General features: G+C 43.9%; 2 protein-coding genes across 2 annotated transcripts in view; one reads left to right on the forward strand and one right to left on the reverse strand.

The window, feature by feature from the left end:
• Positions 1 to 486: 486 nt before the first annotated feature.
• ppcs (phosphopantothenoylcysteine synthetase) lies at positions 487 to 4,420 on the reverse strand. The gene is made up of 3 exons (XM_072586636.1): positions 3,516 to 4,420; positions 1,690 to 1,793; positions 487 to 1,446 (listed from the first exon to the last, which is right to left on the reverse strand). Exons 1-3 carry the CDS (start codon positions 4,390 to 4,392, stop codon positions 1,114 to 1,116), a joined length of 1,314 nt encoding a protein of 437 aa, XP_072442737.1. The 5' UTR covers positions 4,393 to 4,420; the 3' UTR covers positions 487 to 1,113.
• The window catches only part of zmynd12 (zinc finger, MYND-type containing 12), a 35,947-nt gene continuing 28,170 nt past the window's right edge, over positions 4,352 to 12,128 (forward strand). Inside the window, exons 1-3 of the mRNA XM_072586638.1 lie at positions 4,352 to 4,846; positions 9,668 to 9,809; positions 10,996 to 11,167. Of these exons, the coding sequence (XP_072442739.1) occupies positions 4,731 to 4,846; positions 9,668 to 9,809; positions 10,996 to 11,167 (430 nt within the window). The 5' untranslated portion in view covers positions 4,352 to 4,730. The remainder of the gene's footprint in view (positions 4,847 to 9,667; positions 9,810 to 10,995; positions 11,168 to 12,128) is intronic.

The following is a 12,128-nucleotide window of genomic DNA, read 5'->3' on the forward strand; positions in this document are numbered from 1 at the left end:
GTAATTAATATTGGTGTCCTATTTTCATTGGTCTCATCTTAGCTTTCATGTTTTATGAGTGCTCGTGGTGTTCCTCTATTGATGATTTTCTGTTGATTCAGTGAGTTGTAAATACAAAGACAAAAATCACAAGCTCAATCACTAGTCACTGATGAAGATAATATACCATCCATAAGGCTGCCAAGTCAATTCCTGACTTAAATTTCCTTTTTTTTTTGTTCTGGGCAGCAGTCATAATATGTGTGCTCCTGGAAAGAAAGGAATATACACTTTGGGCAAGTAAAAGATTGGATTTGTCTGAGAACCTACAGTGAATGTTGATGACCAATGGAGGTAGCTGTTTTCTACCAAGAATCAGCACTTACAGGAGATAGGAAGGAAACGTGTTGAATATTCCATGAACATTTAATATTATATCATTTAACTAAATGTACTAATATGGAGTAGCAGTCATTACCAAAGGAGGGAAATCACAAATGGCATAAGTTAATTAGTATACATTGTATTTTATTTCAGTTTAGAATCAAGAGATGCCTACAGCTTCCTTTTTGGTCATATTTGCAAGAGCTGTATCACAGGATTTCTGCTACAAAATTCTGTTCGAGTTAGTTCACAGCTTCTAACATCCAGTAAATTTACTAACTAAATTGATAAAAATAGTTTTGCCTTATTCCAATAATCCAGCTGCAGTAAAGGTCCTTCAACCACTGCACCAGAAACTAATTCAAAACATACAGAATAAATAGTAATCACACCAATAATGCCAACTCTGTCAATGAATTTGATCCAGTTACATGTCTCTGACAAATATAGAAAAGTTCTGTATTTTTCATTCGAGGCCTAAAATAGCACACAGACTCTGCAGTGACATTTTATCAGTCCATGATGATTTTGAGGAGGAAAACTTAATGCAATCAGAAGCTAAGTTTAACTTTAGTTTAAACTACATATTAATATTTGTTTTTGAAAACCTTGGAGTATAATGCCAGATCACCCAGCTGGCTTTATTCACATAGGCAAGTGTTCATTTCAAAAAAAAAGTTGCATTTTAACAGTTCTCATACAATTATCATTAATTATTCATCAGTAACTCATGTGTGTCATGAAAAACATCTATTCAGGATTGTTGCTTTTCTCTATAAAATCAGTGTGGCATTCACTCAAGTGTTTCACAATCTTCTCTTCGATTTCATGGTGTTGCTTCACTTCATTCTCTGAAAGTGCCAGGTCAGTTTGAGAGTCAGCAGTTACTATGACAACAAATACCCTCCGTGTTTCAAGAGCATTGGCAACTACAACCTGATGTCTGTAAGTTTCTAAAGCTTTACGTGCTCGTACCACTAGCTGTGAAGGATCAGTCTCCAACTTGAAGGATGTGACAAATGCCTGAGGAGCCCAGTCTTTCACGAGAGGGGTGAGCATCTTGGGAACCATCTGCATAGTTAACTTTTTAAAAAAATATATTTTTAATAAAAAACTTACATCATAATGCATTTGCAAGACTTTGAGAACAGCCTTGTTCTAAAGGTTCTCCATGCCTGAAGAAACAGTTCCAACTAGAAATGGAAAATTATGCACATTTAACCCAAGCTGTTAATTTACTCAAGTGTGAGAGGACTATGACTGATAGGTCAACAAACACTGGATAAACAAGCACTGCTGTCCAAGTATAGCACAGCTCTTACTTACCTGCAGAGGGCTAGCACCTGATTGAATTTTATGTTCTGGCATTTCAGAGGCAGGAATGAAAAAATCAGAGACAGCTGCTGCGAGGTAGAACATGGCTTTTGGTCCTGAAGAACAAAAGAGTTACAAATCACTTGATTCATAATGGAATGTTCTCTAAATATGAAAGGGTACATAACTGGTTTGAACATTTGCTCTCTACTCATTGCTCATAAGGGGGGGTGGGATGGGGGGAGGGTGTGGGATATGGGGGGAGGGTGTGGGATATGGGGGGGGGGTGTGGGATATGGGGGGGGGTGTGGGATATGGGGGGGGGTGGGATATGGGGGGGGGGTGGCGGTGGGAGTAGGGTGGGGTGGGGTGTGGGATATGGGGGGGTGGCGGTGGGAGTAGGGTGGGGTGGGGGGATGGGATGGGATGGGGGTGGGGTGGGAGGGAGTGGCAATGGAGGAGGCTCAGGACCTGCATGTCCTCGGCAGAGTGGGAGGGGGAGTAGAAATTTTCAGCCACAGGGCGGTGGGGTTGTTGCGGTTGGAGGGGTGGGGTTCGAGGGTGGAGGTGCAGGACGTGGATGAGATGCATTGGAGGGCATCTTCAACCTCCCCTCCCACGTGGTTGAAGTCCTCCAACGCATCTCATCCACATCCCTGGTCCTCACCTTCCTCTGTCCAGCTCCACCCCCGAGGCTTCCAGCCCCATTCCTGATGAAGGCCTCCTGCCCTTTAACGTCGATTTTCCTGCTCCTCAGGATGCTGCCCTGACCTGCTGTGCATTTCCAGCACCATACTAATCTTGACCCATTTCATAAACTGTTAAGGGAAGAACTTTGACAAAGGGTCAGTTAGACTCGAAAAGTCAGCTCTTTTCTCTCCTTACAGATGCTGCCAGACCTGCTGAGATTTTCCAGCATTTTCTCTTTTGGTGTCAGATTCCAGCATCCGCAGTAATTTGCTTTTATTAAGGGAAGAACTCATTTTTGCAGTCTTTCTCCTGACACTTTAGGAAAATGACATTAAAATGGCACTTTATGATCAATAGAGGAGGCAAATGACTAACTCAAAAAAAAGTGTATTATCTCTACCAAGTACACAGCCATTCTTTAAAAGTATTTATCTACAGATTAACCGCTGAACTCTCATGATTTCACATCTCCAGTGATGTGATTAAGAGCGAATGCAATGTTGTCATTTATCTCAAGAGGGTTGGAATATAAAAGCATTGTTGTGCTACTGAGACTTTATAAAGCTCTGGTTAGGGCCCATTTGGAGTACTGTGTCCAGTTTTGGTCCCCATACCTCAGGAAGGACATACTGGCACTGGAACGTGTCCAGTGGAGATTCACACGGATGATGCCTGGAATGGTAGGTCTAACATATGAGGAACGGCTGAGGATCCTGGGATTGTAGTCATTGGAGTTTAGAAGATTAAAGGGAGATCTAATAGAAACTTACAAGATAATACATGGCTTGGAAAGGGTGAATGCTAGGAAATTGTTTCCGTTAGGTGAGGAGACTAGGACCCGTGGACACATCCTTAGAATTAGAGGGGGTAAATTCAGAACAGAAATGTGGAGACATTTCTTCAGCCAGAGAGTGGTGGGCCTGTGGAATTCATTGCCACGGAGTGCGGTGGAGGCCGGGACGCTAAATGTCTTCAAGGTAGAGATTGATAGATTCTTGATGTCACAAGGAAATTAAGGGCTACGGGGAGAATGCGGGTAAGTGGAGTTGAAGTGCCCATCAGCCATGATTGAATGGAGGAGTGGACTCGATGGGCCGAATGGCCTTACTTCCCCTCCTATGTCTTATGGTCTTATTTAATTTCCCTACCGATTGAGTTGAGTGCCTGAGCCGCCGCCCTCAGCAGGTACAGATAGTCGGATAAGGTGCTGAATTCTACGGGAAAGAGCAGGTCAGCCTCTCGCACCGCCTGGTAACGCTGCAGCACCGCTACAATGTCGGGCAGCATCGCCTGGTCAGCTTCCACCCGCCAGCAGGTGGTCTTCTTGTCCAAGACGGCTGTCAGCGCATCGAGCATGTTGAGGCCGGCGTACCGCCGGGAGAAGGGGTACAGGGAGCGGTGTCGGTGCAGGAAAACCACGGCGTAGCCCAGGCCGAGAAAATACTCGACGGAGACGGCGCCGCGCCAGCCGCTGCTGAAGTTGTCCAGGAAGCGGACGGTGCGCGACTCCAGCGGCACCTTGGTGCCCCCCGAGGTCACCAGCACCACCCTGCGGCCCTGCGCGGCGTGCCGCACCGCGAACTCCGCCATCGCCTTCGCCGAGCTCTCCGCGTGGGGCGGCGGCACGCAATCCGAGAAAAAGTCGCTGCATTCCGTATCGTACATCGCCGCATTCGCCGCCATGACAACTGGTCCCAGCTCAGGAAGTGTCCGGGTGGCCGCCGCCGCCGCCATGACAACTGGTCCCAGCTCAGGAAGTGTCCGGGTGGCCGCCGCCGCCATGACAACTGGTCCCAGCTCAGGAAGTGTCCGGGTGCCCGCCGCCGCCATGACAACTGGTCCCAGCTCAGGAAGTGTCCGGGTGGCCGCCGCCGCCGCCATGACAACTGGTCCCAGCTCAGGAAGTGTCCGGGTGCCCGCCGCCGCCATGACAACTGGTCCCAGCTCAGGAAGTGTCCGGGTGCCCGCCGCCGCCATGACAACTGGTCCCAGCTCAGGAAGTGTCCGGGTGGCCGCCGCCGCCATGACAACTGGTCCCAGCTCAGGAAGTGTCCGGGTGGCCGCCGTCCCCCACAATAACCGGTCCCACGTACAACAACAACTCTCAGCCCATACAACTCCTTCAACCTTCAAACGCAAAGCGCGATTTCACACCTCGGTTTCATCCTCCGGTTCATTTTCGTTTAGTTTAATTTTGTGACCTGATCAGCTGGTTGGCGGGAAGGGGAGAGAAGGTCTTTAGAGGTGCTGCCGGGTTCAGAAGTCAGAGTCCTTAACGACGGGCTCGAAGTCCCTAGCAACCGCAGCACATCAAAAAGCTGAGAGAGACTTTGGAGCAACGACCGACCTCCCTGGACGTCGAGATGCTCAGTACTCCTGTTTATCCGCTCTCTAACCCCAAGGGTGTTAAATTACAGTGTGAGATGTGCCAGAAGACTGCTTATGTTATGTGCTCCCAGTGCAGGGTGACTTATTACTGGTGAGTAAAGGACCATCATCATTTATTTCCCCCAAAACTCTCCCTCTCACCTTGCAATCTGCTCTTCCAATTCCAAATGTGTTAGGATTGAGCCCTCCACTACCACCTGATGAAGGAGCGAGGCTCCGAAAGCTAGTGCTTCCAATTAAACCTGTTGGACTATAACTTGGTGTTGTGTGATTTTTAACTTTGTACACCCCAGTCCAACACCGGCATCTCCAAATCATGACTTCAAATTCCAGGCTTCTCCTTTAACGTTTTCTTTAAACTGTACTGTTGCCTTTAAAATCCATGTCCATCCTTCCTGCAATTAATTTCTTTTCTGTAACAGTATCTCCATTCAAGTGCCAGAGATCAAGGGCAGGCAGGAAAAAAAATGCACTCCTGCAGGCACTGGCATTGCAATATTTTCTGGACGGAACATGATGCTCAAATGGAACGTGTTTCATCTCGAGATTGACCCATTCAAAGGACCACAATATCAGAGTCACTGCTCCCTGGATCTAGAATATTTAACAGTGAAATATCTCCGTACTACCCGCCACGCGAGTGCACCATGTGATGATGTTGCTCCTTTAACAAAGTTATGTTATCCTTGGTTTTTATTTGGAAGGGTCATAAACACAAAGTTGCAGAGGGATCTGGCTTGGATGGGTTTTAGTGTCAACTTGATTATAGCTAACAGATACTGCCTCAGACAAAGGGTTTTCAACTTTAAAAAAAAACACTTATACAATGAAAGGGAGTGGCCAGTTCTTCCAGCTTAGTTTTTCTGTAGTTTGGTTTTAGCAAGCAGTCAATTGTGAAGCTGCTGGACCCAACAAGCAGGTCCATGCTGATCCTCCCTCTCTCTGACATCTCTGCTGCAAGACCCTATGTTGGAGTTTTCTGTTTTGTTTACAACAGGGTGTTCACAGGGATTGTAGCAAGTATTTGGACAGCGCTATTAAATTGGGATAATCTGTTAGGTGTCCAGATAGATTAAGTTATTCTAGATTCTGTTCTCTTCTGTTTGTGTTTCATATGGTAATCTTGCAAATAAATTCTGTTTTGTTTAAAACTAACTGGTTGGGCCAGCTGCATCACTCCTGGAATATCTATTATACACCTGCTTAAAACAACTAGCAAAGTTAGGGTCGGGCTTCTTTCTTGAAATGTTTTGAGAGGGTCTGGCCTGGTCCAGAACAAACTCCACTATCCTGACAGTGGACTACATCCCATTCCATGCGAAAGTAAAGACTGTATGTGATGAAATATTTAAAGCTATAAACAATTTTGAGACTGAATATTCTGAAACCTTGTTCATCCAGCCAGTGACCTCAAAAATGTGCTACCAAAATTCCACCACCACTTCTCCAGTCTCACCAGAGGTCTGAACATCCTTCACCATTGCTACACAACCATAAAAAATGCCTAACCAATGATACTGCTCCATCCTCGGTCCACATTTTGGAAAATCAGATTACAACACTGAACTCCTACACTGGCTTACAAGCAGAAATTGAAGTGGGAGGACCCAGTACAGAAAGTAGTGCAGTGTTGGTCTGAGGAAATAGAAGGGCCTTTATGGAATTGCGAAGAGTCAGTGGACTGGTCCATATTCAAGAACTCCACCACCAATCCAAACAAGTATGTCACTACCATTGTAGATTTCACTTATAAGTACAGTGCATTCTGGTTTCGCACATTTTTCATCAACTCGAATTGCAAATAGCGTGACTGACGAATTGTGGTCACTATTTGCTTAATGCAAACTTTCTACTGAATGGGTATAGCGATTTTCTATAGTGGCTTTTCATAGTGTGCTTTTCTATAGTCCGAGGTTGCACAAGAACGCAACTGTCATGTTATACCAAAACACACAGTATGTAGATGACTGTGTGCCTAAGAAATTAATCTGAATATTCCGCAACTGGAAACCATTGATGAACCAGGATATCCACTGAAGTCCAGGTCTGAGGCGTTCAAGTTGGGTGGCCCTCACCTATACAAATATGACCTTTGCAGGGCCATTAGAGATGCCAAGAAGCAATACTTAACTCAGCCTGAGAACTAGACTAACCACATGGACACCCGTCATTTATGGCAAGGCTTATACGTCATTAAGGGCTACAAAACAAAGTCAACAAGAATCGCGGAAAACAGTACAACCCTACCCAGTGAGCTCAATGCATTCCATGTTCGCTTTGAACAGAAGGGCAGTGAAACAATATCACCTATTCCAACAGCCTCAGATGCACTATACCTTCAGTCACCACCGCAGGCATTACATTGGCGTTCTTAAGGGTGAACCCATGGAAAGCAACCAGCCCTGATGGAGTCTCCACCCATGCAATCAGATCCTGTAAAGTCCAGTTAGCGGAACTACTCTCAGACATCTTCAACCTCTCCTTACTGATCTCAAGACCCCACTTGCACCAAGAACCAGTGCCAAAGGAAAGTTATGCAGCATGCCTCAATGACTACTGCCAGGTGGCTCTAACAGCCATAATAACGAAATGTTTTAAGAGGTTGGTCATGGCTCATATCAACTCCAGTCTCCAAAATTGCTTTGACCCCTTGCAGTTCACCTACCAATGCAGCAGATCTATGGCAGAGGCCATGTCCCTGGTCCTATACTCATCCCTGAAACATCTGGACAATAAAGGATACATATGTCAAGCTCCCAATTATTGACTATAGCTCTGCCTTCAACACCATTATTCCAAACAAACACATCTCCAAACTCCAGGGCCTAGGTCACTGCTCTCCCCTCATTAACTGGATTCTTGATTTCCTGACCAACCGACCACAGTCTGTAAGGAGAGGCAACAATACCTCCAGCGGTGCCCCACAAGGTTGTGTATTCAGCATCTTTCTATACTCCTTCCACACACACGACTGTGCAGCCAAATTCAACACCGATTCCATTTACGAATTTGCTGATGACACCACTATTGCGGGTTGGATCTTAAACAATGATGAGACAGAGTACAGGAAGGAGATAATATGCTGAATGGCATGGTGTAAAGACAACAATATCTCCATCAACATTAGCAAAATTAAGATGCTGGTCATTAAATTCAGGAAGCAGAGTGGACTGCATCCCCCTTTATGAATCAGTGGGTGCTGAGGTGGAGATGATCGAGAATGTCAAGTTCCTGGGAGTGATAATCACCAACAGCCTGTTCTGGTCCACCTACATTAATACTGCTGTCGAGAAAGCACAGAAATGCCCCTACTTCCTCAGAAGGCTTAAGGAAATTCGGCATGTCCATAAAAACTCTGATAAATCTTTATAGATGCACCACAGAAAGCATCCTATTTGGAGGCATCACTGCATGGTATGGTAACAGGTCTTCCAATGACCAAAAGAAACTACAGAGAGTTGTGAACACAACCCAGTCCATCATGTATACCAGCTTCCCAACCATTGACTTCATGTATATTTCCCGCTACCTCAGGAAAGCAAACAACATAATCAAATGTACCTCACACCCTGGTTAAGGTCTCTTCCACTCTCTTCCATTGTGTAGAAGATATAAAGGTTTGTGTTCACGAGCAGATTCAAGAGCAGCTTCTTCCCCGCTATTATCAGACTTTTGAATGGACCTCTTTAATGTTAATCTTTCTCTGCACCTTCTTGGCACCTGTAACATTATATCCTGCACTCTGTTCTTTTAACCTGATGCACTTGTATAGTACGATCTGCCTGTAAAGCACGTAAGACAACACATTTCACTGTACCATGGTACACATGATAAATCAAATATGAATATGAATATGTAAAATGTAAGGCTGTCACCAGAACACAAAAACATTGAAATGGAGCAAAAAATGCCTTGGCTCACTAGGGAACTCTGCCTCCCAGAAACAGAGCATTATAATTATCAGTATAATAATAATGTATCAGCGTGCCAATCGGCCTGGAATCTGGCATTAACCAGTTGTCACAGACCCATCTTCTGGATCACACCTTTTGGACAGAAAGCAGCTGACAAGCTATAGAAATCAACACTCACACTGCACTATCCATGCCTTCACCCTCCTGGACTGTCAAACCATTCTTAGCTGTCCTGGTTCTTATGCTTTTCCTATCTACTTTGCTTTCATTAGCTAACTTTTAAAAATGTTGCTTTTCAATAAAGTACTTATTAAATACACTAAATTTGTTGAGTTCAACTTCCCTTATTGGGCATCTGTGATTCCCAAACCTACAGAAGTAACTCTTCCTCTGGTTTCTCCTCCTTCCAAGTAGGATCACTGGGTGTCTGTTCAATGGTTCAAAACAGTAGCATAATTGAGATTAGGAACTGTGTGTGGAATTAAAGGAATATATTTAAATGTGAGCTGGCTTGTTTGGTCATATTCTTGCCTTTGAATCAGACTGCTGCAAATTCACTGCAAGACGTGGGGATTAATCTAGATTTCAGTGAAGATATATTGTACAGTCTGAGTAGTTTCACAGATTCTGTCTGCTTGATTCAGTTGTTCTGTTGCATACTAAAAGATCCTTTGGCACTGTTCAAAGAAAAGCAGAGAATTCACTTGGCCATTATTCCACTCTCAGCCAAGCCAAGGTCAGACTCATCAGTCACTTATCTTGCTGTTCTTTACCAGGCATTTCTATGTGCGAAATCACTATTTCAATTATATACAACCCAACAGTGATTAATATATTGTATGGGGTGAGCACTGGGGCATTTCTGAGTGATGTGATATAATGCAACTTCTTTTGTTGGATCTACAATATGTTTGTTTCTATTAGGCGACATCAACAAATGTAACTTGTTTTTTTTTAAGGATAGTCTGCCAAGAATATGTCCATTTTTTTTTTGTCAGTGATGTAGCACACCAAGAAGCAGACTGGAATGGGATTCATGAGAAGATTTGCCAGCTTCTGATTCCAATACGGACAGCACCGACATTCCTCAGCTCTGCAAAAGAGAGAAAACACAATGAGGAGCAGATGATCCAGAGACAGGTACATTAAGCCGCTCTCATATTCATTCAGTGATTTATTGTTGCTCCAATTTCCTCTTCCCCTGAAGGCACTGAGACAGTATGTATTGCTGGGAATACAGTTCCTAGAGAGCTACTAGCCCTTTGGTATGTGATCTTAGACAGTGAGTGCTTCCAAGATACTGACCATGAGTCTGAGCCAGGTCAAGTCCTGTTTAAACTGAAGATCTGTATTAGGAAATGCATTCATTGTTATAAAGGCAAATAGGATGGTTAATTAGCAAGTTCCCACAGTGACTGTAGTGGATGGACCAAGTAACATTTCTAATAGAGTTGTCCAGAATATCCCTTGTTCTTCAAGTATTGCCATAGATTTTTACATACAACTAAGTAAGAGACAACGTCTCAGTTTAATGTTTAATATTTGAAAATTTGCATTCCTTTAGTATTGTACTAGAATATAGAATATGACAAAGGAGCAGCGCTCTAAAAGCTCGTACTTTCAAATAAACCTATTGGACTATAACTTGGTGTTGTGTGATTTTTAACTTTATATTAAATTGATGTTCTAGTACAAAGTAATTAAAACCAAAAGAACTGTGGATGCTCTGAAGCAGAAACAAAAACAGAAATTACTGGAAACTTAACTCTGGCAGCATCTGTGGAGCAAAACCAGAGTTAACGTTTCAGATCGAGTGACCCTCGGTCAGAACTGAGGAAGAGTCACTTGACCCAAAATGTTAACTCTGATTTTTCACCACAGATGCTGCCAGACCTGCTGAGCTTTTCCAGCAATTTCTGTTTTTGTTTTTGAACTTAATACTGTATATGGTTTTGGTCTTGTTTACAAACTTGGAATCATATTGCATCCGAAGTTGAACTGCCGACGACGCACCAACTCCTTCATCAAAGCCTCCTTAACGTCATCTAACTTTGCCCTGCCTGAGCCTGTATTCTGGTGAAACCCTCATCCATTCTCTCACTTACATATGAAAAATGGCACTTTGTGCAGTAATGGAGTACTGCCATGTTCTACGGAAGAACTTGCAAGGGAGCTAGTAGGAAAATTTGAACAAGAAAGTTTTAAATTGGCAGTTTTGTACATGGATGCTTGTCAGTAATTCTATTAACTACCTGCTGTGCTAACATAATTCTATTGAACAAAAATTCGTTACTTGAGATTGTCTCATGCTTTTGCTGTTTTACAGAAACATCTCATTAATCTGACCCGCATAGTGGCCCAGAAGCTTCTTTTCGAGGGTAAACATGAGGAAGCTATTCCTGGAGCCTTGCAGTCTTTGCGCTTTGCAAATGCTGTTTATGGCAACACCTCTGCTGAGCTAGTGCCATCACAATTACTCTTGGCAGAGGCTAGCATTGGTAAGAATGCCTTGCATGTTATTTGGGGACTTCTCACTTGTGTGGAACTGTACGATTATTAAACTGTCAGCATGAGCTGATCAAACCATCTACTTTGAACCTATGAAAGAGATCAGATCATCTTGTAAATGATGAAAAGCTATGAGATTTAGAAATCCAAGAACAGAAATTGCTAAAAGCTGGTGAATAGATACACAGGTAATTTTGAAAGGTAATGGATATTGGCCTTTACACCAAGGAGAATGGAATACAAAGGAGTAGAAGTTAGATAAAGGTGTGGATTGACCTATTTAGAGTCATGTAGTTCCAGACACTGGACCTCATGAAGAATATATTGCACAACAGATTCATCAGAAGTTTTTTTTTATTATTCACAACATGGAACATGGGCATCACTGGCTGGCCAGCATTTATTGCCTTTCCCTGGTTTCTGTCAAGGTGGAGATGGTGAGCTGCCTACTTGAACCACTGCAGTCTACAATAGTTGACCTACAATGCCCTTAGGGAGGGAATTCCAGGATTTTGACCTGGTGACAGTGAAGGAATGGCAATGTACTTCCAAGTCAGGATGATGAAGTGGTGGTATTCTTGTGTATGTGCTGCACTTGTCCTTCTACATAGAAGTTCTCGTGGATTTGGAAGGTGCTGTCTGAGGATCTTCAGTGGATTTCTGCAGTGCATCTTGTAGATAGTACACATTGCTGCTACTGAGCATCGGTGGAGGAGAGAATGGATGCATGTGGATATGGTGCTAGTCAAGTGGGCTACTTTGTCCTTGATGCTGTGGAGCTTGTTGATTGTTGTTTGAGGTGCACCCATCCAGGCAAGTGATGAGTGTTCCATCACACTCCTGTCTTGTGCCTTGTAGATGGTGGACAGGTTGTAAGAGTCAGATGGTGAGTTACTCAGTGCAGTATTCCTAGCCTCTGACCTGCTGTTGTAGCCACATGTAGCAGCCCAA

The sequence above is a fragment of the Chiloscyllium punctatum genome, chromosome 16 (genome assembly GCF_047496795.1).
Source record: "Chiloscyllium punctatum isolate Juve2018m chromosome 16, sChiPun1.3, whole genome shotgun sequence".
Lineage (NCBI taxonomy): Eukaryota > Metazoa > Chordata > Chondrichthyes > Orectolobiformes > Hemiscylliidae > Chiloscyllium > Chiloscyllium punctatum.

Excerpts from the sequence above, each read along its gene's own strand:
- ppcs (XM_072586636.1), bottom strand. The coding sequence starts at position 4,392 with ATGGCGGCGGCGGCCACCCGGACACTTCCTGAGCTGGGACCAGTTGTC. Across the intron at positions 1,794-3,515 it reads TCAGGCACTCAACTCAATCG|GACCAAAAGCCATGTTCTAC; the intron begins GTAGGGAAATTA and ends TTTGTTCTTCAG. Across the intron at positions 1,447-1,689 it reads CAGGTGCTAGCCCTCTGCAG|TTAACTATGCAGATGGTTCC; the intron begins GTAAGTAAGAGC and ends TTTTTTAAAAAG.